The 22476-nt window shown below is 69.0% G+C and overlaps 2 protein-coding genes across 2 annotated transcripts; one reads left to right on the top strand and one right to left on the bottom strand.

Annotated features, from left to right (window-relative positions):
* Nucleotides 1–410: 410 nt before the first annotated feature.
* On the top strand, nt 411–15549 carry ACAP3 (ArfGAP with coiled-coil, ankyrin repeat and PH domains 3). The gene is made up of 24 exons (XM_070403840.1): nt 411–559; nt 4028–4085; nt 4987–5106; nt 5280–5333; nt 6440–6498; nt 7201–7384; nt 7823–7867; nt 7984–8079; nt 8160–8234; nt 8671–8682; nt 9219–9331; nt 9419–9470; nt 9643–9743; nt 9819–9930; nt 10152–10360; nt 10435–10504; nt 11434–11528; nt 11602–11804; nt 11943–12047; nt 13060–13158; nt 13250–13470; nt 13686–13795; nt 13922–14032; nt 14185–15549. The coding sequence occupies exons 1-24, from the start codon at nt 513–515 to the stop codon at nt 14330–14332; spliced, it is 2499 nt and encodes an 832-aa protein (XP_070259941.1). The 5' UTR covers nt 411–512; the 3' UTR covers nt 14333–15549.
* Nucleotides 15550–16093: 544 nt separating this feature from the next.
* SCNN1D (sodium channel epithelial 1 subunit delta) lies at nt 16094–22476 on the bottom strand. The gene is given in 14 exon segments (XM_070403084.1): nt 16094–16839; nt 16992–17067; nt 17178–17254; nt 17424–17481; nt 17563–17641; nt 17930–18047; nt 18217–18315; nt 18444–18607; nt 18696–18784; nt 18962–19080; nt 19082–19153; nt 19388–19595; nt 20423–20796; nt 22414–22476. Coding segments are annotated over 14 exon segments (1866 nt in total). The 5' UTR covers nt 22432–22476; the 3' UTR covers nt 16094–16524.

The following is a 22476-nucleotide window of genomic DNA, read 5'->3' as shown; positions in this document are numbered from 1 at the left end:
CCGCCCGCTGCCCGCTGCCCGCTGCCCACCCTCTGCCCGCGGCCCACCCTCGCGGGGCGTGTGCTTCCGCCCAGGTCCCGCCCAGCGGGTTTTGCAAACGCCCCTAGTTGCTCAACCGCCGGATGGCTGGAGAGGGCGTGCCCGCGCCTGGCGGTCCGGCGACGGCTCCGACTCCCCGCTGCTGCTGAGCCCGCTTCCCTCCCGACCGGGAGCGGCCCGAGACCGGGGGGTGGATCGTCGGGGCAGGCGGAGCCGCGCGCGCCCGCGGTCGTAGGGAGGGCAGGGCGTTTGGCGACGCTCCCCGGCGGTGACAGCGGGCGGCGCCCGCGCGCTGCGGACTTTGGCGACGCTCCCCGGCGGTGACAGGCGGGGCGGGGCGGCGGCGCGGCGGCCTCATTCCGGGGCGGGCGGGCGCGGAGCGCGGCGCGGGCGGGCGGACGAGCGGGCCGGGCCGCCGAGGATGCCGCTCGGGGCGCCGCGGTCCTGGAGCCAGTGAGCGCCGCGCCGCAGCCATGACGGTGGAGTTCGAGGAGTGCATCAAGGACTCGCCGCGCTTCAGGTGCGCCCGCGGGCGCGGCCTGGGTGGCCGCCGGGGGCCGCCCCCTCGGGACAGCGGGGCGGCCGGGGGAGGGGCGCGGGCGGGAGGCGGCGGCGCCCCCTTTGTGTCCGGCGCGGGAGCCGGGGACGGGAGCGGCAGGACCCGCCTCGGACAAAGCCCGCAGCGCCCGGGACGAGCAGACGGAACAAAAGATGCCCCTTTGCGGGTCACCTCGCACCGAGGGGCGCGCGTGGGGCGGGGCCGCCTCCCCACGGAGTGTCCACCCCCGCTTTGTGCGGGCGCCGTCGTGCCGGCCACCCGCACGGGGCCGGGACCTCCCTGGCCCTGCGGCCCCGCTCCGGCCGGGTTGTCGGGGTGAGCGGGGCCCGTCTGTCCTGCCTTCTGTCCGGTCCCCGTGCCCAGCGCTGCCCGTGGGGGACAGTCAGCCGGAGCCACGTGGGGCCCGGGCTGCTGACAGGGGTGACCTCGGGGTCGGGTGGGGGCGGGGCGGGGCTGAGCAGCCTGGGTCCGAGCTCTGGGCTGTGGCCCGTCCGGGTGCGTGTCTTTGGTGCTTCCTGGGAGAGCTGGCGTGCGCACCCGTGTGCAGCACACGCACCCCGTGTGCCAGGTGCACACGTGTCTGCCCTCTGCCTTGGGGTGCCAGAGCCTGGGTGTGAACTTAGGGTGAGCCGAACCCCCTCGCTGGCCTGCTGGGCCCATGTGTGCACAGCAGCCCTGGGCGCGGGCACGCGTGTCACCTGTGGCTTCTTGGCGTGGACGTGGACGTGGACGTGTGCTGTGTGTTTTTCATGCTGGTGTGAGTGTTGCCCCTAAACACGCATGTTAGTTTGTTCATGTGAGTCCCAGCCCCGGGACACGCGTCTGCACGTGTGTCTGCGTGTGCACCGTGCCGCCGCACACAGGCACCTGGGATGGCCCAGGAGCTGTCTACTGTGCCTCTGTGCACAGAGCGCCTGGTCACGGGTAGTGTGCGTGCCGGGTCCCCGGGGGGGGGGTGCCACCAAGGGGGCCGTGTGGGCGTGCAGCCCCCCGAAGCAGCCTCTTGCACAACTGCCTCCCCAGGGAGGCTGGGATGGGGAGCCCGGTCGGGCCAGAGTGGCCCAAGCCCTGGGCGGAGGGAGGGGTGTGAGCAAGGGGTCCATGCACCATGCACGTGTGGTTCTGGCCCCACCTCTGCCCCCTGCCCTCCGGGACCCAGCGCTGGAGGGAGGTGCACGGGGCCTCAGCTGGCTGGGTCCTGGCCGCGTCCTCGGAGCCTCATGCGTGGAGGAGTCCTAGCCCACCTCCCGGTCAGGCCCGGGGCCCCAGCACCCAGTCACCTCTGGGCCTGGCTTCCCACACCAGCCTGTTCTGCCTGTGGCTCCCGCAGTGGGTGCGGTGGTTTCGCTGTGCTTCCCGGCAGGGAGGGGCTGCCCGTGGAAGTGCCCGGCCTGGCCTGGTGGGGGCTCAGTGGATTCCCCGGGACCCTGGGCCACAGAAGCCTCGCTCTGAATGGGGGTGTGAGGCCGCCCTGAGGCCCCCCATCTGCTCAGCTGCAGCTGAGGATGTCACCTGGGCTTCCTGGAGGAGGCGGTCAGGGTCCCGTCGGCCAGGAGGATGTGGTCAGTGATGTGGGGCCATGTGACCCCAGCCCTGGGAGGGGGGCTGGCCTGTGTGCTCTTGGCCTGGGGGAGCCCCACAGCCCCATGCACGTGGTTCGGGGGACCAGACTCACCCAGACAGGCCTGGGCCTCCGCCCACCCCTTGTACTTGGTGCCCCCTCCCTTGGGTGGGGCGTCAGGCACTGAGTCATGGCTTTGGTGGGGGAACCACCGGCCTCTCCCTCCTCCCCGTCCTCCAAGCTGCTGAGGAAATTCTGGAGGGAGGGCAGGAGAGGCGGCCCTGGTCCCAAGGGCTGGGGAGCGGGGCTGCCCAGGCTCCTGGTGCAGCGCCTCCCTTGCTGCGCTCAGGGACTAGCACCCAGGCCCCGGGTGGCAGCTCTCTGTGCAGCTGCCAGGGCACTTGGGGTGCTGGGGCTCCCCCTGCAGCATCCTCTTCGGGGTGGGTGGGCCTTCCCTGCCTCAGGAGGGACTGTGAGGGGACGCGAGAGGCCACAGCAGAGGTCAGGGTTCCTGGGCCACACTCGGGCCGTTGGGACGGGCAGTCCTGGGTGGGCTGCGGGCACCTGCGGGGGCAGGGGCTGGGACAAGTAGTCACCCCCTCCGACCCCTCTGCTCCGGGATGTCTTCCCCTGAGCCCTCGGGAAGGGATGGGCTGCTCAGAGAGGAGCCGTGTCCTGCCAGGTGGCAGTTGGGGACCTTACGAGGTCCTGCCCCCCCACCCCCAGCTCCTACTGGAGGTCATTCTGAGCCGCACCCGACCTGAGGGACCAGGTCCTACCCCCAGCAAACCTGGGAAATCCTGGAGCACGCCCCTCCCTCCCCCCCCCCCCCACCCCCAGCTCCTACTGGAGGTCATTCTGAGCCGCACCCGACCTGAGGGACCAGGTCCTACCCCCAGCAAACCTGGGAAATCCTGGAGCACGCCCCTCCCTCCCCCTGCCGCCTCCCCTCTGCCTGACCCCGCCCAAGGCCTGTCTCAGGAGGCCTGCCTCCCGCCCTGGCCTGAGCCCCATTCCCTTGTCGCTCACCCCAGGAGGCCAGATGGGCCCAGCTCACCAGCTGAGGGGGTGGGGGCACCAGGATACTGGCCCGATTTTCCTATTTCCTGTTCCCGGAGCATGGGGGGGGGGGGGGGGGTGTCACGTGCCTGATCCATCTGCCTCTGCCTTCCGGGGATTCTCCTGTCCTTGGCTCCTCGGTGATGTCATGTGTTAACTCTCCCCTCCCCTCGCCCCTCCCGAGAGAGCTCATTGTCAGGCTGCCCTGGGGGGGGGCGGGATTTAGGGGGGGACGGGACCTGACCCACCCCTCTCCTGGCAGATGGTGCCATTCTTTCTTGTTTGGAGGTCGGGGGCATCTGAGGGAGCCAGAGAGAGGTTCTGGCTGAGACCAGCGAGCTGCAGGGGCCACCAGGCTGGGGGAGCCCAGTTGGAGTCTGGGCTGGGCAGGGGTGGCTGGCTGCCCTGGCCCCGCCCTGCATGTGCACCTGCACCGGTCCCGGCCCCTCTTCTGTCCTCAGACGCGTCTGACCTCTCTACCCGGGGCTGCAGCAGCCCGACCCCAGAGGAGGGGGTCCCATTGGACAGGGCCTCTTTCTGCCTGGGGTTGTGTGGCTCTGGGCAGCCCTGGAGTCAGCGGGATCTGGGTCCCTGTCCTGCCTCCTCCTCCCGGGCGGCGGCCTCTCCCAGCTTCCGTTTCCTGGCCTGTCTGAGGGCCGCGGGGCCGCGGGGCAGCCGACAGGAGCAAGCAGCCCTGGGCCAGCAGCCCCGTGGGGAGGGGCATGGGGAGGTGAAGGTCCAGCCTGCCTGACGCGGGGTCAGGGCAGCTGGCTGCAGGCTGACCCCTGGCCGACCTCTTCCCATTGCAGGGCGACTATCGACGAGGTGGAGACAGATGTGGTCGAGATCGAGGCCAAACTGGACAAGGTGAGGGGCTGGGGTGCGCGGGCTCCAGTGCCGCTCCCTGCCCCCCAGGCCCGGCCACTGGTGTGTGTGCACGCACGTGTGCGAGTGCAAGTGTGTTACGCGTGGGGCGTGCGGCCCGTGTGCGTGCACGAGACGTGGCTGTGTCTCCTCACCACCGCTGTACCTGCCATGCCCGTCCCCGGTGCACACGCTGCAGACACGTGTGTGCGCCTCTGGGTCTCCCATCAGGTGGGGGTGGGCCCTGGTGCGTTCCCTCTAGTGCAGCGGTTCTCAACCTGTGGGTCGCGACCCCTTTGGGGGTCGAACGACCCTTTCACAGGGGTCGCCTAAGACCATCGGAAAACACGTATGTAATCACATGTTGTTTTTGTGATTAGTCACTATGCTTTAATTATGTTCAATTTGTAACCATGAAATCGGGGGGCACCACAGCATGAGGAGCTGTGTTAGGGGGTCGCGGCTTTAGGAAGGTTGAGAACCACTGCTCCAGTGAGTCTTCAGGGCCAGAGACAGCCGCTGGGAGGCTGTGGCTCTGAGTGACCAGGTTGGAGGCCCCGGGGGACTAGGGGGGCAAGGAGGGCACACTCCTGAGCCCCCTCAGTGGCTGCTCCCACTGACCCTTGGCCAGGCCCACGTGCCCACCCGCCCTGGGTTCTCTGCTCGGGCTTCCCGTCCTGCTCCGACCTCCCGCTCTGGAGCCCAGGCCCAGGTGGCACTAGGCTGACCCAGCGCCCAGTGGGCTCAGGATGGAGTGCGGGCAGTGGTGGTCCCCCCAGCCTTGGGCAGCTGTGTTCTGGGCACGGCCGGGCCCTGAGCTGCATTCCGCTGCCCCAGCCGTCGGCCGTGGTGAGGGCCGGCGAAGGCGGCGGCCCGAGTGTCACGCCCCCTGTCCTGTCCGCAGCTGGTCAAGCTGTGCAGCGGCATGATCGAAGCCGGCAAGGCCTACGTCACCACCAACAGGCTCTTCGTGAGTGGGGTGCGCGACCTGTCTCAGCAATGCCAGGGAGACACCGTCATCTCGGTGAGGCCCCTGACCTCTGACCTCTGTTAGGGGCAGGCAGCCCCTGGAGGGGCCCCAGGCCCTGGGAGCACGTGGGCATCTGTGCGGGCGGCAGGGATGGCCTGTCACCGGGAAGATGCCGGCACGCGGGGGCATGGCTGTGCCGTCTGAGTGAGGGTCTCCCTGCCCCCCAGGAGTGTCTGCAGAGGTTTGGAGACAGCCTGCAGGAGATGGTCAACTACCACATGGTGAGCCTGCCGAGGGGGGGGCGGTAGGGGGTGACGCACATGAGGGCCCGTGCCAGGGCCTGTCCGAGGGGCTAGGCTGCCGGCGGGACCAGCTCTGGGAGAGCCCTCGCCGCGCTCCTTCGTCTGTGGGTGGGAGATGCCACGGGGCTCTCGTGTGTCCCAGGTGAGGGTCAGACGAGGGGGGGGGAGGGGGAGGTGGCAACACAGCCAGGTCTGTGGGCAGCGGGCTCTCAGGGTGGGAGACGCTGTGGAGGGTCACCCAGGGCCCTCACCAGGCAGGTCTCCAGCCGTGCGTGCAGCGAAAGCACCTCCCAGGCTGACCCCCGGCCCCTGGTGACTCTGGCCTCACGGCTCCCGGTCGGGTCTGGATGACCTCCAGCCCTCGGGGCCACCAGCACGGCCTCACGGAACAGGCCTGAGGCACACGTGGGTGGCTGGACAGTGGCCTGGCAACCGGAGCCCCAGACTAAACAAGGGGCCCCACCCCCAGGGGAAGTTCAGAAATAAACCAGCTCAGAACAGCACGTCCTGCCCTGTCTGTCTGTCTGTCTGTCTGTCTGCTTGCAGATAGGCCCCCATGTGGACAGGTCTGATTCTGGCCCCTGATTCTAGATCCCCTAAGTGCTCGAGAGCCCTCCAGCTCCCCACACCACCCGCCCCTGCCCCCAGGCCAGTCCTTGGGAGCTCCAGCTCCGACTCCACCCTTCTTACCTCAGGGCTGGTCCTCCCCAAGGTGGGGTCTCAGGGTCGGAGGTGGGGGGTGTCACAGGTGCTCTGTGCTGTCCTGTGGGTGGGGCAGAGGAGGGGCCCATCTGGGACAGCTCTGGCCTCTGGTCTTGCCGAGAGCCAGGAGGGGACGCCAGGAGGGGACGTGGGCAGGTGGTCACAGCTGTCGCCTCTGGGCACCGACCCAGGCCTGGGGCCACCCCCGCTCCCCTGACCCTGTGAGGCCGGCTCCGTGGGGGTGATGGGCTGGGGCCCGGGCTGGGGCCCAGGCTGGGCTGGGCGGGACTTTCCCTGGTTCTCACCTGAGAGGGATGGGGGCCTGGCCCCTGGGGTCATGTGGGGACAGACCACTAACACCCCCCTGTCCCGTGACCCCCCAGATCCTGTTTGACCAGGCCCAGAGGTCCGTGCGGCAACAGCTCCACAACTTCATCAAAGAGTGAGTGGCTCGAGGCCCCTGGACCCCAAGGGGGGGCCTAGCCTCTCCCAGCCCGGGAGGGGCCCATGGTGATTTCTGTGCTGGATCTGGGGGGTCCCGGGGTCTGTCTGGGAGGGGCCTTGGCCCCAGGCCTCAGGCTCTGGGTGGGGACTCAGGGTGAGCAAAGGCTTGGAGGGGGACAGGGCTGAGGGTGAGGTGAGGGCATGACTGTGGGAGGAGTCAGGGCGGTGGTGGGAGGAGGTGAGGGTTGGTGGGGGTCTGGGCTCAGCACCTGTGTGTGCAGTTGGGGTGCCTATGGGACCCCCAAGTGATGTCACATTGAAGTTGGGGGCCTGAGCCTGGAGTCTGGTTGAAGCTAGGCTCACCCCAGGTTGCACTGACCTTAGGATTGAGGTGGTGAAGGGCAAGGGTGGGCCCTGGGTCAGGGAAGGGGGCCTCGAGGAGGAGAGGAGGGAGGAGAAGGGGGAGGCAGGGAGGGGGATGAGGGGGACACCCAGTTCGATGGCTGCAGGGGGGTGCAGGCAGGGAGGCAAGGAAGGGAGGCGGCTGCAGGGGGGTGCAGGCAGGGAGGCAAGGAAGGGAGGCCCTGCCCAGAAGCTCGGAGTGGGGCTGGGAGCACGGGGAGGGCATTTCAGGAAGGGGGACACCCCATGTCCGCCCCTCCTGGGAGCCCCCGACCTGACCCGGCCCCCCCTCCCCCAGGGACGTGCGGAAGTTCAAGGAGACCAAGAAGCAGTTCGACAAAGTGCGGGAGGACCTGGAGCTGTCCCTGGTGAGGAACGCCCAGGCCCCCAGGCACCGGCCCCACGAGGTGGAGGAGGCCACCGGTGCCCTGACCCTCACCCGCAAGTGCTTCCGCCACCTGGCACTCGACTACGTGCTCCAGGTCAGCCACTGGGCACGGAGGGGTCGGGTCCTGGAGTGGGGTGGGAGGTGGTCCTGCAGACGGACGGACGGACGGACGGAGCTGACGTCAGGAGAGGTGCCTCTGGCCCCAGAAAGCTGATGTCAGGTCTTGGGAAGGGACCAGGTGGGGGACGAGCCCGCGGCGGCGGCGGCTGCAGGTGGAGGCCGGGGAGACCTTGCTGAGGGTGGCAGGGGTGGGAGTTCCTGACTTTGCCCGTGGGAGGGACCCACCGTCCTGACCTGGGAAGGGCCCCTGACCGGACCGTGGGAGGATGGGATTGGCCCAAGGGCAGGGATATGAAGACGAGCTGGGGGTCTCAGGGAACCACCAGCAGCCCGAGCGGACTCGGTGGCAAGGTGCCGGCCGTGGGCTGCCTCGACCCCGACACCCTTTCCCGGTTCACCCCTCCCCCGGCAGATTAACGTCCTCCAGGCCAAGAAGAAGTTTGAGATCTTGGACTCTGTGAGTGCCTGGCGCGGGGTGGGCGGGGGCGCTGCCCTGGAGCTGGGGCCTGGGCAACAGGTGTGCCGGGGGGTGGCCTCACCTGTGCACCCCCCCCCCCGCCCCCCCCCCCGCAGATGCTGTCCTTCATGCACGCCCAGTACAGCTTCTTCCAGCAGGGCTACAGCCTGCTGCACCAGCTGGACCCCTACATGAAGAAGCTGGCGGCCGAGGTGAGCCTGGGGCGGGGGAGGGGAGGGACCCGGCCAGGGTCTCAGGAGAGGGGTCCCTTCCCTGACGCCCCTTCCTGTAGCTGGACCAGCTGGTGATCGACTCGGCCGTGGAGAAGCGGGAGATGGAGCACAGGCACGCTGCCATCCAGCAGCGGGTGAGGCCCCCACCGCCCTGCACCGGGGGTTGGGGGTGCGAGGGGCACCCCATCCCGCTGACCTAGGAGGCCCCTGGCACGTACACACGCTCCATCCCTTCCCCCAGGCCTGCCACTCTGCTGGGATCCCCATCCTTAGGGCCTCGGCTGATGGAGCGGGGGGGAGGGGAGGGGGAGGGTGGCCAGGGCAGGGGTGGGCAGAGGCCAGGGAATGCCCCTCTTCCTTCAAGGCCAGGGGTCGCCTCTGGAGCCTCAGGCGCTGGCTCCTACTGGGGCCTCTTTGGTCACCTGCCAGACCGCTGCCCCCATGCTGCCCAGGGCGGATGGGCTGCAGGCAGAGCTGCCATTTCAGAATCACCGGGAGCCTGGGCGGGTGGGGGGCTGGCACTCACCGGTATTCTCTCTCTCTCCTCCCACCCCCTTCTGCTCCGCCCAGACACTGCTGCAGGTGAGTGGGCGTTCGCCCTGGGGGGCTGGGGAGGAAGGGGAGGGCCAGGTGGGTGGGGCCTGCGCCCTCCCTTGCCGAGGCACTTCAGCACCAAGGACACCTCCCAGGCACCTGTGCACGCTGCACGTACCCTGTGGCTGGCACCAGCGAGGACACGGGCTGAGCCGCGAGCGTCCCCCGTGGGAGTGGCAGCAGCTGTCCCTCCCTGCCCCCACTCAGCCAGGGCAGCAGGTGGCTGGGCCTCCGCTCCCACCGCCACACACAGGACACACTCAGTGTCTCCCCAGCCTGGTGAATGGAGCTCTGTCGCTGGGAGCAGGCCCAGCTGGCAGCGTGAATGGGGACGCGGGGTGGGGGGGCAGCTTCCTTCCTCATCGCACAGCCTGCTGTTCTTTGGGGCTGGGTGGGGGCAGGGCCTGGGCTCTAGGCTCGAGCCCCGGCGGGGATGTGAGTGACTCCTGCCCCCCGGAGATTTGGGGCAGGGCCGTGCTCAGGCCCGGGGTGGGCATTCACGGGGGCCCGGCTCCCACCCCCAGGACTTCTCCTACGATGAGCCCAAAGCAGAGTTTGACGTGGACGCGCCTAGCGGGGTGGTGATGGAGGGCTACCTCTTCAAGAGGGCCAGCAACGCCTTCAAGACATGGAACCGGTGAGGGGGTCCTCCTTGGGGGGCAGGGCACTGGGGCGGACGTGAGGTCGGCCCGCCTGACCCCTCCTGGCTCGTCCCCCTGCCCAGGCGCTGGTTCTCCATCCAGAACAGCCAGCTGGTCTACCAGAAGAAGCTGAAGGTTCGTGCAGGCCCCTCCCCTCCTGGGCCTGCAGTGGGCCGGGGACAGCCATGGGCATCGCGGCCTGAGTGGGCGGGGGGACAGAGCACGTGGGTCTCAGACGGCCTGCGAGGCAGGCAGAGCAGCACGTGGGGGGTCGGGGCGGAGCTCGAGGCCCATGCTCTGCCCGCAGGACGTGCTGACCGTGGTGGTGGACGACCTCCGCCTGTGCTCCGTGAAGCCGTGCGAGGACATCGAGCGGAGGTTCTGCTTCGAGGTCGTGTCGCCCAGCAAGTGCGTACGCCCGGCGGGCGGGCCGGGGCCGGAGGGGCGGGCCTGTCTGCCGGGCCTGACGTCCTCGCTCCGCAGGAGCTGCATGCTGCAGGCCGACTCCGAGAAGCTGCGGCAGGCCTGGGTCCAAGCCGTGCAGGCCAGCATCGCCTCCGCCTACCGGGAGAGCCCGGACAGCTGCTACAGCGAGGTGCGGCCCCTGCGGGCGGCGTGCCAGCGTGTGTGGGCAGTGCACGTGTGCATGTGCGTGTGTGGGCATGTGCATGTGAGTGTGCCTGCACACGTGTGTGCATGGGCTTGGCTTCAGGGTCCAAGCCGGTGCCGGTGCCTCCGGCTGGGGAGGAGGTGGGGCCACTGGGGGAGCCGCGGCTGGAGCCCGAAGGGGCTGAGCGGCCCCTCCCCTGTCCCTAGAGGCTGGACCGCACGGCGTCCCCCTCCACGAGCAGCATCGACTCGGCCACGGACTCCCGGGAGCGCGGCGCCAAGGGCGAGAGCGTGCTGCAGCGCATGCAGGGCGTGGCTGGCAACGGCCAGTGCGGCGACTGCGGCCAGCCGGACCCCCGCTGGGCCAGCATCAACCTGGGTGTGCTGCTCTGCATCGAGTGCTCAGGCATCCACAGGTGGGCCCGTGGGCGGCCGGGCAGGGGCGCCGGGCCGAGCCGCCCCTGACTCACCCCTGCCTCCCCCTGTCCAGGAGCCTGGGCGTCCACTGCTCCAAAGTGCGGTCCCTGACGCTGGACTCATGGGAGCCTGAGCTGCTGAAGGTGTGTGTGGGCCCATCGCAGGCCCCCAGCTGCCGGCGTGGGGTGCAGGGGCTGGTTCTGCAAGCCACAGTATCTGCGAGCCGGGCTGAGGCCTGGGGGTGTCTGCAAGCCAGGGCTGAGGCCTGGGGGTGTCTGCAAGCCGGGGCTGAGGCCTGGGGGTGTCTTCAGGCTGGGGCTGAGGCCTGGGGGTGTCTGCAAGCCGGGGCTGAGGCCTGGGGGTGTCTGCAAGCCAGGGCTGAGGCCTGGAAGTGTCTGCAGGCTGGGGCTGAGGTCTGGGGGTGTCTGCAGGCTGGGGCTGAGGCCTGGGGGTGTCTGCAGGCTGGGACTGAGGCCTGGGGGTGTCTGCAAGCCGGGGCTGAGGCCTGGAAGTGTCTGCAGGCTGGGGCTGAGGCCTGGGGGTGTCTGTGGACTGGGCTGAGGCCTGGTGGTGTCTGCAGGCTGGGGGTGTCTGCAGGCCGGGGCTGAGGCCTTGGGGTGAGGCCTGGCGGTGTCTGCAGGCTGGGGGTGTCTGCAAGCCAGGGCTGAGGCCTGGGGCTGAGGCCTGGGGGTGTCTGCAGGCTGGGGCTGAGGCCTGGAGCTGAGGTCTGGGCGTGTCTGCAGGCTGGGGCTGAGGCCTGGGGGTGAGGCCTGGGGGTGTCTGTGGGGTGGGGCTGAGGCCTGGGGGTGTCTGTGGGGTGGGGCTGAGGCCTGGGGGTGTCTGCAGGCTGGGAGTGTCTGCAGGCCTGGGGGTGTCTGCAGGCTGGGGCTGAGGCCTGGGGGTGTCTGTGGGGTGGGGCTGAGGCCTGGCGGTGTCTGCAGGCTGGGGGTGTCTGCAGGCTGGGGCTGAGGCCTGGGGGTGTCTGCAGGCTGGGGCTGAGGCCTGGGGGTGTCTGCAGGCTGGGGGTGTCTGCAGGCCCGGGCTGAGGCCCACACGCCCTGTCTCCCGCCAGCTGATGTGTGAGCTGGGAAACAGCACTGTGAACCAGATCTACGAGGCCCAGTGTGAGGGGCCGGGCAGCAAGAAGCCCACAGCCAGCAGCCCCAGGTGAGGTGGGCGCAGCACGGAGGGGGCGGCAAGCCCCAGCCCTGAGCGTGGCCTCATGTCCACCTCGGTCCAGGCAGGACAAGGAGGCTTGGATCAAGGACAAGTACGTGGAGAAGAAGTTCCTGCGGAAGCCGCCCTCCACACCCGCCCGGGAAGCCCCCCGGCGCTGGCGGGCCCTGAAGTGCCCCGGCCACCACAGCTCGCCCCGCCCCCCCACCGCCCGCCGCAAGGTCCGGATGGAGCCCGTCCTGCCCTCCGTGGCGGCTCTGTCCTCAGGTGGGCGGGCTTCTGGCTCGCCCGGACGGGCGTGGGGCTGGGGGAGGGCTGCGGCAGGGTCCAGGCCAGACCCCAGGGAGGCCAGGGCGGGCGGGCAGGAGACGGCCCAGTGTGACCGCCTGGTCTCCCCCTGCGTAGGCGCCGTGGAGCGCAGGTTCCGCCGGGACTCCCTCTTCTGCCCCGACGAGCTGGACTCCCTCTTCTCCTATTTTGATGCAGGGGCTGCTGCGGCTGGTCCACGCAGTAAGTGCTGCAAGCACCCCGGCCCCGCTGCCCACCCTCCCCGGCCCCGCTGCCCACCCTCCCCCGGCCCCGCTGCCCACCCTCCCCGGCCCCGCTGCCCACCCTCCCCCGGCCCCGCTGCCCACCCTCCCCCGGACCCGCTGCCCACCTTCCCCTGGCCAGGCCGCAGGGCAGCACCACGCAGGGCTCACCGGGAGGGTGGACACCTGGCCATTTGCTGGGGGATTGTCAGGACGGACAGGGCTTGGAGGTGGTGTCGTGGGAGGCTGGTCTGGAGTGGGGAGAACGGGGTCAAGTGGGCCTAAGGCTGGGATAGTACCTTGAGGGACTGGGGGCAACTAGGGCATCGACTTGGAGACGAAGGTCATGACCCCTGAGTGATGTGTGTGTGTGTGTGTGTGTGCTGTGTGCACACAGGAGTCAGGGTGAGCACACAGGTGTATTCTGTGCTTGTCTATGTGCACCTGTGTGCTGGGGGCCTGGAAAACTCGGGACACACATCTTTCTCACCCCTCTTGGGGTTGGGGGGCAACTGCTATACCTCGAGTTCTCCCCTGAGGGCTGCCTGCTAATGGGTGGTCAGCACCTCCTGGCACGTGTGGGCAGAAGGCAGGGCCCTTGGCCAAAAAATGGCAGGGTGACCGCGGGCAGCAGGGGGTGCTGCCTCACCATCCCTGAGCCTGGGGCTCTTGGGGTTGCCCTTGGCTGAGACGGTTAGTGCTGCCTGGGGCTGCCTCCAGGGCTTGGCCAAGACCCCCTCCCTGGGCAGTGACCTGCTCACATGCACTGGCCACAAGGAAGGCTGAGCACCCACAGCCTCACACGCCCCCCATCCTGCCGGCTGACCGGCCTGAGGGCGGGTGTGCATGGGCCTGCCCGTGGCTTGTTTTGCCCCCTTTTCTCCCATCCTAGCAGGATGCCCCCTGCTCCCCAGGGCACCTCCTGGAGGATGGCTGGGGTCTGGGGAGGAGTCAGGGAGACTCAGGACCCCCTCTGCCCACGGATCCCGCAGGTCTGAGCAGCGACAGTGGCTTAGGGGGGAGCTCCGATGGCAGCTCCGACGTCCTGGCCTTCGGCGTGGGCTCCGTGGTGGACAGTGTCGCTGAGGAGGGTGGGTGCCATGCCTCCCCAGCCCTCCCCCTCCCCCCCCTCCCCCACTCGGGGCCTAGTCACCGCCCCTGACCGCACCCCTCTCCTGGCAGAAGGCGCAGAGTCCGAGGACTCCAGCGGCGAGGCGGATGGAGAGGCGGAGGCCTGGGGGCTGGCGGATGTGCGCGAGCTGCACCCGGGGCTCCTGGCGCACCGCGCGGCACGCACTCGTGATCTTCCCGCGCTGGCCGCAGCGCTGGCCCACGGGGCTGAGGTCAACTGGGCCGACACGGAGGATGAGGGCAAGACGCCGCTGGTGCAGGCCGTGCTGGGGGTGAGCAGGGCTGGGCTGGCGCCGGACACAGGTGCGCGCCAACCTGTTGGCCTCTTCAAGCTTCTACCCCTTTGGTGGCTTGTACCCAGGCCCCTGTTGGAGACCTGGCTCGGTCCTCGGTGCTCGGTCCGGTGGGGGTGCCCGGTCCGGCAGGGGTGCCCGGGACCCTCCTAGCAACCATCCCCTGGGCTCAGCATGGCCTTCCCGCTCCCTAGGGCTCCTTGATCGTCTGTGAATTCCTCCTGCAAAACGGGGCGGACGTGAACCAAAGAGACAGCCGGGGCCGGGCGCCCCTGCACCACGCCACGCTCCTGGGCCGCACCGGGTGAGTCGCAGGTGCACGTCCTGTTCACCTGGCGGGGGTGGGGTGGGGGGTGGGGATGGGAGGGAGTAGGTGGGGTGGGGGTGCGTGTGGCCTGGGTGCACCCAGCTCATATCCTCCGCCCCGCAGCCAGGTCTGCCTGTTCTTGAAGCGGGGCGCCGACCAGCACGCCCTGGACCACGAGCAGCAGGACCCGCTGAGCATCGCCATCCAGGAGGCCAACGCGGACATCGTCACCCTGTGAGCGAGGGCGGGGCTTGGTGTCTTAGAGGGGGCGGGGCTTGGTGCCTTAGAGGGGCGGGGCTTGGTGCCTTAGAGGGGATGAGCGCCTGGGGGAGGGGGCAGGGCGCCGCGGGGCACCGGTCGCCCTCACTCCGCGCTCGCTCCCGCAGGCTGCGTCTGGCGCGCATGGCAGAGGAGATGCGGGAGGCGGAGGCGCCTCCGGGCCAGCCCGGCCCCCTGGCGGGCAGCAGCCCCACGGAGCTCCAGTACCGCAGGTGCATCCAGGAGTTCATCAGCCTCCACCTGGAGGAGAGCTAGGGCGGGCGGGCCTGGGAGCGGTGAGACCGGCCCCCTGGCCCATTTCTGGAGCGTCCGGGGCCCCAGCAGCCTGCTCTGTCCTCCTTGGACGGGCAGGGCAGGGACCCTAGACCCGAGTCTCCGAAGCCCCACGTCTCCCCAGAGGTGCTGACCCTATGTCCTCAGGTGACTCCCTCGGGGCCTGGGCTGCTCCTGTCACAAACCACTCTCAAGGCTCCGGGTGCCCCTACCACCCCGTCCCCAGGGCTCATGTCCTTTTGTGTCCCTCTGACCCGGGGCCCATGGCACCTGTGTCCCTCTGTCCAGAGGCCTGTGTCACCGTGTGCCCCCCCTTTACTGCCCCAGACACTGACCTGCTAGTTGGGTCCCTCCTACACCCCCGGAGCCCCCGCACCAGGCCCCCCTGAGGCTGGTGGCTGGCCATCAGCCCCGTGCCAGGGCAGAAGGGCCAGCCCATCCAGGGAATCAACCCGTGTACCTCACTTAGCGACCCCAGCGTCCCAGCTGGGCTTCTCGGGTGCTGGGGGGTGTGCGGCATGGGGTCTCAGCCCTGGCTGGACGCAGGCGTCCCGAGGCCGTGCGGCTGGCCACGCGAGCCTCACGCCGGGCAGCCCTAGGCCGGCCCTGCCTCCTCCAAAGTCCTGGGCCCAGAGCAGGTGCATAAAGGACGTTGGCACTTTGCACCCCTGCATCTGACGCTTCCCGTGGGCGGAGGGGCTCTCTGCAGCCCCCGTGTTCTCACTTGTCTCGCCTCTTTCTCTGGACTCAGAGGACACCTTGACCCAGCTCTGTCTGCTGCCGGGGGAGGCCCCTGTAGCTCTGCCCCTCACTCGCCAGCTTGCCGCCTGGGCAAGGCCCTCTGATGGGTCCCAGGTCCCTCCGCTCACTCCCCAGGGCCCACACTGCCTTCTGAGTCCCCGTTCCTGGAGCCCTGGGCCTCTCCCCAACTTGGGTCCTGGATCAGGCCAAGGCCAGCCCGTTGGTCACTATGCAAAGGCTGCCCAGGAGGCTCCATGGGTGGCCAGGTGGGCACTGACCAGGCCCCCCCAAGACCCTCACCTGCAGGCTGTGACCCCTAAAGAGCAGAATTAACTCCTTCCTCTCTTCCTGCTTGAGCTCTGCCCCACCCACTGCCTGTCAGTGCCTCTCGCCTGGGCCTCAGGCTGCTGGGACCGCCCACTCCAGATCACTCAGTAATAAACTGCCGCTTGCACCGCTGCCGTCCATGGCTCACCGGCCTCACTCCGCTGTCTCAGCCGGGGAGGGGGCTCTCTGGGTCCCCGGCCTTCACGGAGGGGTGGCTGAGTAGGGTGGGACCAGAGCCCCACAAGGACGCCATAAGCAGAACCCGGGGGCTTGATGGGGGGCTTCTCTGATGAAAACTGACTCCTGACACCCAGCTCCCATCCCTGCTGCTCTTCTCTGGCCTGGACTGTGGCTCCTGGTGGGAGTGAGGGTGGATGCCACCTGGCGAGGATGGTCTGGGCCGGGTCTTGTCCCCTGAGCAAGCCCTAGCCCTGAAGGTGGCCCCGTTCGCAGTCTTCCTGTCCCCCAGCCCAGAGAGTGTCTGTGGCTCCAGGCGTGTGGAGGTGCAGTCGGAGGGGTCAGCTCACCCCGGAAGGTGACGGGGAGGCCCTCTCGGATTGTAGCTCCAGGTGGAATTGCCAGTTTTATTACAAAGCAGCCCAACCTCACCGAGGGCCTCGGCCTGGCCCTGCCCTCCCTCCCACCTGCCGCGAGCTGAGGTGTGGGAAGACATGCTGACACAGGCAAACATATAATTCAAACACAGACACGCTCCCAGGTGGAGGCACCCCTACATGTACATTTACATGAAGGCATACGCATGCATGCATGCACACACGCATGTATGGGTGTGCACACACACACACAGGCGCTCAGTCCCGCCTGGAACTTAGGAATCAGAGTGGCGGGGACACTCCTCCCGGCCCTGGGCTCTTTGAGAACCGCGAGGCCTCCATGGGGCAGGTGGCTGCGCCAGTGAGAGGCCCTGATGTGCTGGGCGCCCTCGGACCTGCCTGCCAGCCAGCCCTGGGGCTCCATGCTGCTGCTTCCTGGGCCCGAGGCTTTGCTTGGCCGCCTGTGGTGCTGGGCAGGCCCCCCTGGGAGGCCGGGAGAGCCCACCGAGCCACAGCCCCCAGGATCAGACTCAGGTCCGGCTGGTTCAGGTGTCAGGAGTCTTGGGGGACCCACACTTGACCTAACTCTTCCGCTGAGACTCCGGCCAGCGCCCCAGGAGGCGTCGCCGGCTGGGCCCCTGGGCGTGTGGCGTCATGCCCGCAGTCACCGGGCACCTGGTTGGTCTCTGGCTTGGTGTGGGCCGCCCGCGGCTGGGACCCCCGCACGCGCCAGAGCCGGTGGTAGCCCAGCAGCACGGCCAGGGCCACGGCGTCGATCAGCAGCTCCAGCAGCTCCAGGACGGACAGGACCGAGGAGCCGAACCACAGGCTCCAGAGGCTGCCCATGGCCGACAGCAGCTGCGGCACCTGTGGCATCACGGACCGTGAGCGTGCACAGGCGCCCCCCGCCCCGCGCTCCTGTGTGAGGCCGTGCCGCTCGGCACCCCGTGCCTGGCGGGCACCCCGTGTCTGGCCGGCTGCTGCCCCGCTCCCAGCCCTTGGCCCGCCCGCCCGCTCACCGAGTAGACGGGCGTCTCGTCCACCGTGCGGTAGTTGAGCTCCTGGTAGAAGATGTTCACCTTGGCCACGTTGCTCCTGGGTGGACAGAGATGGGAGGGGCTGGGCCCTGGACCTCGGGGGCACTGAGGGGTGAGGTGGCAGGAGGAGGGGCCAGGACATGACCTCGCGGGGAGGAGGGCACCCACCTGGGTCTCGGGCTCCAGCCAGGGCTCCGGCCAGGGCTCCGCGGGCTACGCTTGCCCAGCACGGCCAAGATCCAGTCCTGCACAGAAGGCTCCCTGAGACCGCTGCTCCTCCCAGCCCCCGAGGCACTGCAGGCCGGTGGGAGGGCAGGGACCACCGGGGCGGAGGCGGGTCCACGGGGCTCTGGGGGACCCAGGAGGCCCGCCTGCTTGTCCAGCCCTCACCCCACCCGCCCTCCGGGGGCTCACCTCTGACTTGGAGGAAGGCCACCGGGAGCTCCCCGCGGACAGCTTGTAGGAAGACTCTCTAGGAAAGACAGACCCGTCACGTCATCCCCGCTCTGTGGTGCCCAGGCCGTGACCCCTGACCCCAGCCCTCCCCACTCACCGGCAGGGCCAGGGGCATCGAGAGGCGCAGGGCAGCCGGTGGGTCTCCAGTTTCCTGTAGAGGCCGTAGAAGCAGTGGCCTGGGGGCGGGGTCACAGGGGAATCCGTTAGGGGAGACCCGGGGGTGTGCGGGTTGACAGGTCGGCTGTGTGCGGCCCAGCGCAGGTGGGCGGGGCTATGGGCGGGACTGCAGGGCCGTGGGCGGGGCCGTGGGTCTGTGGGCGGGGCCGTGGGCGGGGCTATGGGGCCGTGAGCGGGGCTGTGGGGCCGTGGGCGGGGCTATGGGGCCGTGAGCGGGGCTGCGGGGCCGTGGGCGGGGCTATGGGGCCGTGGGCGGGGCTGTGGGGCCGTGGGCGGGGCGGGCTCACCCCAGGCCGGGTGCCGCGCGGAGCTGCAGTACTCGGCCCCCGCCGGCAGGGGGAAGAAGTAGTAGCCGCAGGAGCAGGTGTTCACCATCAGTTGCTGGAAGCAGGAGACCAGGCAGGCCTGGCGGGACAGCAGGCACCGGGGCTGGAGTCCCGAGGGGGCGTGGGGGGGACCAGCCATCCCTCCCGAGGGCCTGCCTCCCTGCCGGCCCGGCTCACCACCCTCTCACCGGCCGCCTCCTTCCCCGGGCCCTTTCCCACCCCGACCGCCACCCCGAGCCCGGACGCACCTGCCTGGTGTAGGTCGCGTTGTACAGCAGCCGGACGTCCACGCCCTCCCCGCTGTCGGTGCAGTCGCTGTAGGGGCTCCCGAGCCGGTGCACCTCGTCCTGCGGGGAGAGGTCAGTTCCACCCACCCGCCCTCGGACCCCAGGGCTGGGCAGGGACGCGGGGGGGCTGGCCCTCCTCTGCCTGGCCCTCCCCCCCCATACACACACGCCGCTCCCGGGCGCCGCACCTCTCGGATGCCGATGGTGGTCTCCGTCCCGGGCCGGATGCTGAAGCCCTGGTGCTCCAGGAAGGGCGTGTGGTCCCGCGTGTGGACCATGACCTTGATGCCGGCCTCGGTGGACAGCAGCGGGAGGTCGTCCTGCTGCTTAGCTCTGAGGACCAGGCTGATCCCTGGGGGAGGGAGGCCGGGGTGAGGCCAGGCGGGGGGGGGGGGGGACCCTGCCGCCCCCCGCTGCCCCTGCCCCGGGCTGGCACTCACCGTGGGTGATGCCCGGGCGCTGCGCAGTCCACATGCCATTGAAGGTGTAGCAGCTGCCGTAGGTGGGGTGGTGGAACGTCCGGAAGTGCCTGGAACCAGGCCACACTCAGAGGGCACACGCCTACCCCGCCACCCATCGCCTGTGGCCCGGGAGGCCAGGCCTGCCTTATCTCCCTCCGGAGCTGTTTGCCGCTGGCGGGGCCCACGGGTGGCACCCCTGCCCGCTGGGTGGGTCCCGGAGGACGGCCACCGCCCCGCCCACTCACCGGGCCTCGCAGTCCTTGTCGTTGTAGCGGCAGGAGAAGACGAAGTGGCCGCCGTGGCTCTGGTGGCCGTCCTCGGGGGTCGGGGGCAGCAGGGCCAGGATGTTCACGTAGTGGAAGCGGGTACCAGGCGCGCACGGCCGCCACGCCCGACGAGTAGGCGCGGTAGAAGCAGTCGCCGCCGGTGCTGTTACACTGGGGGGGGGGGGGGGGTCGGCTCAGCACAGACTCTCCCCACCCCTGCTGCCCCCACCCCTGCTACCCCCCACCCCTGTTGCCCCCACCCCTGCTGCCCCCACCCCTGTTGCCCCCACCCCTGCTACCCCCACCCCTGCTGCCCCCACCCCTGCTACCCCCACCCCTGTTGCCCCCACCCCTGCTACTCCCACCCCTGTTGCCCCCACCCCTGCGCCCACCAGGGACACTCACCAGCCTGAAGCCCACTTTGTTCTGGCTGCCCGGGCCGCTCAGCCGCTCCAGGCGGACCCTGCGGTCCAGCTGGAAGGCGGGCTCCGGGCCCGGGTCGTCCGCAGGCAGGACGGCCCTGCTCGTGCTGAGGTTGAACTGATAGAGGGCGTAGATGTTCTCCTGGGCAAACGCGTCCAGGGCCTGCAGGTGTCTGCGCACCAGGCTGGGCCTGAGAGAGGGGGGAGCCGGGTCAGTCACCCTCAGGCCCCCCACATGAGTCCCAGGGTGTCACCGAGGCCAGCCTCTCGGCCCTGAGTCAGCAGACAGCAGCCCCTTCCCGTGTTGGGATGCCCAGACTGGAGACCCCTCCCAGCTCCCCTCATGCTCCCTGGCTGCCCGGCCCCAGGTGCCTGCCAGGTGGCACGGACCCACCCCCGCGGCAGGTCTCAGAGGTCCTGGCTGCACACGGGGTGGGCGAGGTGGAGTCATCAGTAACCCAGGCATCCGCCTGGCCAGTGTGGCTCAGTGGTTGAGCGTCAACCCAGGAACCAAGAGGTCCCAGGTTCGATTCCCTGTCAGGGCACATGCCCCGGTTGTGGGCTGAATCCCCAGTATGGGGCGTGCAGGAGGCAGCCGATAGATGACTCTCATCATTGATTTTTCTCTCTCTCTCTCCCTCTCCCTTCCTCTCTGACATCAATAATAAAAAAAATTAAGCTCTATCCAGTGTGGCTCAGTGGATAGAGCGTTGGACTGCAGACCAAAGGGTCCTGGGTTCGATTCTGGTCAAGGGCACGTACCTAAGTTGCAGGCTCCTCCCCAGCCCAGGCCCTGGTCAGGGCACGTGCAGGAGGCAAGCGATCCATGTGTTTCTCTCACATCGGTATTTCTCTCTGTCTCTCCCCCTCTCTCTAAAACTCAATAGAAAAATATCCTTGGGTGAGGATTAACAAAAAATAAAAAAATATTTAAAAAATAATAACCGAGGCACACCTAGGGCGACGCAGGAACCCTGGTCCCGGCCCCCGGCCCCCGGCGCACCCCCCTCGGCCTCACCGGTGCGGGTTCATGTCGCACAGAGTGACGGACGGGAAGAGCTTTGCCTCGGAGTGCATGGACACGGTCATGATGACGGGATAGCGCCAGTACTGCTCGAAGAGCAGCCCGAACTGCCAGTAGAGCGCGCCCAGGGCACCCAGGAACAGCAGCCCCCAGGACGCTGTCTTGAGGCGGTTCTGGCTGGAGCAGATGAGGCGGATGGTGCCGTGCACCGTGGTGTTGGCGCAGAAGAAGGTGAACAGCTCCCTGAAGGAGCCGGGCAGCTCCACCAGCGGCTCCTCGGGCCCCTCCTCCATGGGGGGCGGTGGCGGGGCCTGGGGGCACTTGCAGGTCCTGGGCCTCACATCAGCTTCCTGGGCCACTGTGCCAGCCTGCGTCCGAGAAGTGGGCCTCAGTGGGGCCTGACGGGCCGGACCCCCACCCAGGCCTCTCCACTCCGGCCAGGTGGGCTTCCAGTCTCTGTCCCTGGGAGCTCCCAGGACAGATGTGTCCCTTGACCACCAGGGGCAGGGCCCCACCTGCTGAAGCTCGAAAGAGGCCCCATCTGAAGCTTGTCCATGCTGGGACTGACCCGCAGCCATGCCCACAAAGCCTGGCACGGCCCCACCCCGCCTCCCCAGGCGTGTCTTATCAGGGCAGAGCCGAGCTGGGCGGTGGGGGCAGAGACAGCAGGGCAGGGGGTCTGCCTGCCTTCCCCCAGGTGGGGCAGGGCCTGTGGGCAGGAGGAGGCCAGGTGACCTGCTCAGAGGAGAGACTGTGTCCTGTCCGTGGGCCAGGAGCCCAATATTCGGGGGACCTGGGAAGGCTTGACTCTGGGCCTCGATGGCCTCCCCCAACTCCCCACATCCGCGTTGTGCAAGGATGACGGAGCCAGGCAGGTCGGCCGTGTCTGGGCCAAGGGTCAGGCCTGAGTGCCACTCCGGGTTGTGGGCCGAGGGTGGGGCATGGTCCACCCAGCTGGACCTTGGGCTTCAGGAAAAGTGGGCAGGGGCCAGCCAGTGGTCGAGACCCGAGGCCCAGGGAGTAGAGCCATGGCCTGCCCGGCCCCCAGTCCTGCCCCGGAGGTTCGTGTCCCAAGACCCACACCCCAGTGCACAGATGCAGGGCCCGAGCGGGCCAGACCTGCTGCCCTGGATGCACTGAATCACTGCGCAGGCCTCCAGCGGACTTTCCGCACTGTCCCCATCGGGTCTGAATCATTAGGCCTCCGGTGACTGGGTGCAGGCGCCTGGGCTCAGGGCCCTCCCACCAACCGGCTGGGGTTGCCTGGGGAGGGGGCTGAGCCTCGGGAAGCGGCTGCTGGGGCTCAGCCAGCACACGGCTGCCAGGTATGCCGAGCGGGCTGCTCCCATGTGCTCTGAGAACATGCGTGTCCCAGCAAGCCAGCTGGGGTGGGGTGGGTGGGCCTCCCCCTCCTGTGGCCTTCAGTGTGTGGGCCCCCTACTTGCCTTGCCACCAGGAGCACGTGCCACCCCGGGGAACTGCTGGTGGGAGCCACACGGCACAGCGCTCTGCCCACACCTGTGTCTCCCTCCCCATGATCATGCGGAGCCCTCAGCCGTGCGTTGCAGGTGAGGCAGAGGACTCCGGAAGGTGCTTCTGACTCCAGCACCCGTGTTGTCTCCCTCCTCCCTCCTCCATGCAGCCCCGCCCGCTCCCACCCCCACGGGGCTCCCGGGGCAGAGGGGAGCTCTGGGGATTGAGACGGGGCCCCAGATGCACTGGGCAAACGTGGGCACGAATTCCGAGACACCTCAGATACAATAGGAGCAGGGGGCTCCCCAGTCACACGTGTACACGGATGTGTACAAACACGCTCCACACACACACCAAGCCCACAGTCAGTGGGGGCTCCGTGGCTCTCCTGCCCCCGCCCTGTGCCTGTGTGTGTGTGTGTGTGTGTGTGCGCGTGTGCATGCATGTGGGTTCAGGGTCACACGTGGAACACCCCCCTCCACTTCAGGCTGGGGAGACCCCACGTCAGGTACCTGTGCAGGTGCCTCCATTCTCCCGGCGCAGGTGGCCGGACCGCGGCAGCTCCGGCAGGTGAC

Source organism: Myotis yumanensis, unplaced genomic scaffold, assembly GCF_028538775.1.
Source record: "Myotis yumanensis isolate MYYU_CA2020_CCGP unplaced genomic scaffold, mMyoYum1.0.hap1 SCAF_2, whole genome shotgun sequence".
Lineage (NCBI taxonomy): Eukaryota > Metazoa > Chordata > Mammalia > Chiroptera > Vespertilionidae > Myotis > Myotis yumanensis.
Note: the sequence above shows the minus strand (reverse complement) of the source record. Positions and strands in the feature narration are given on the sequence as shown.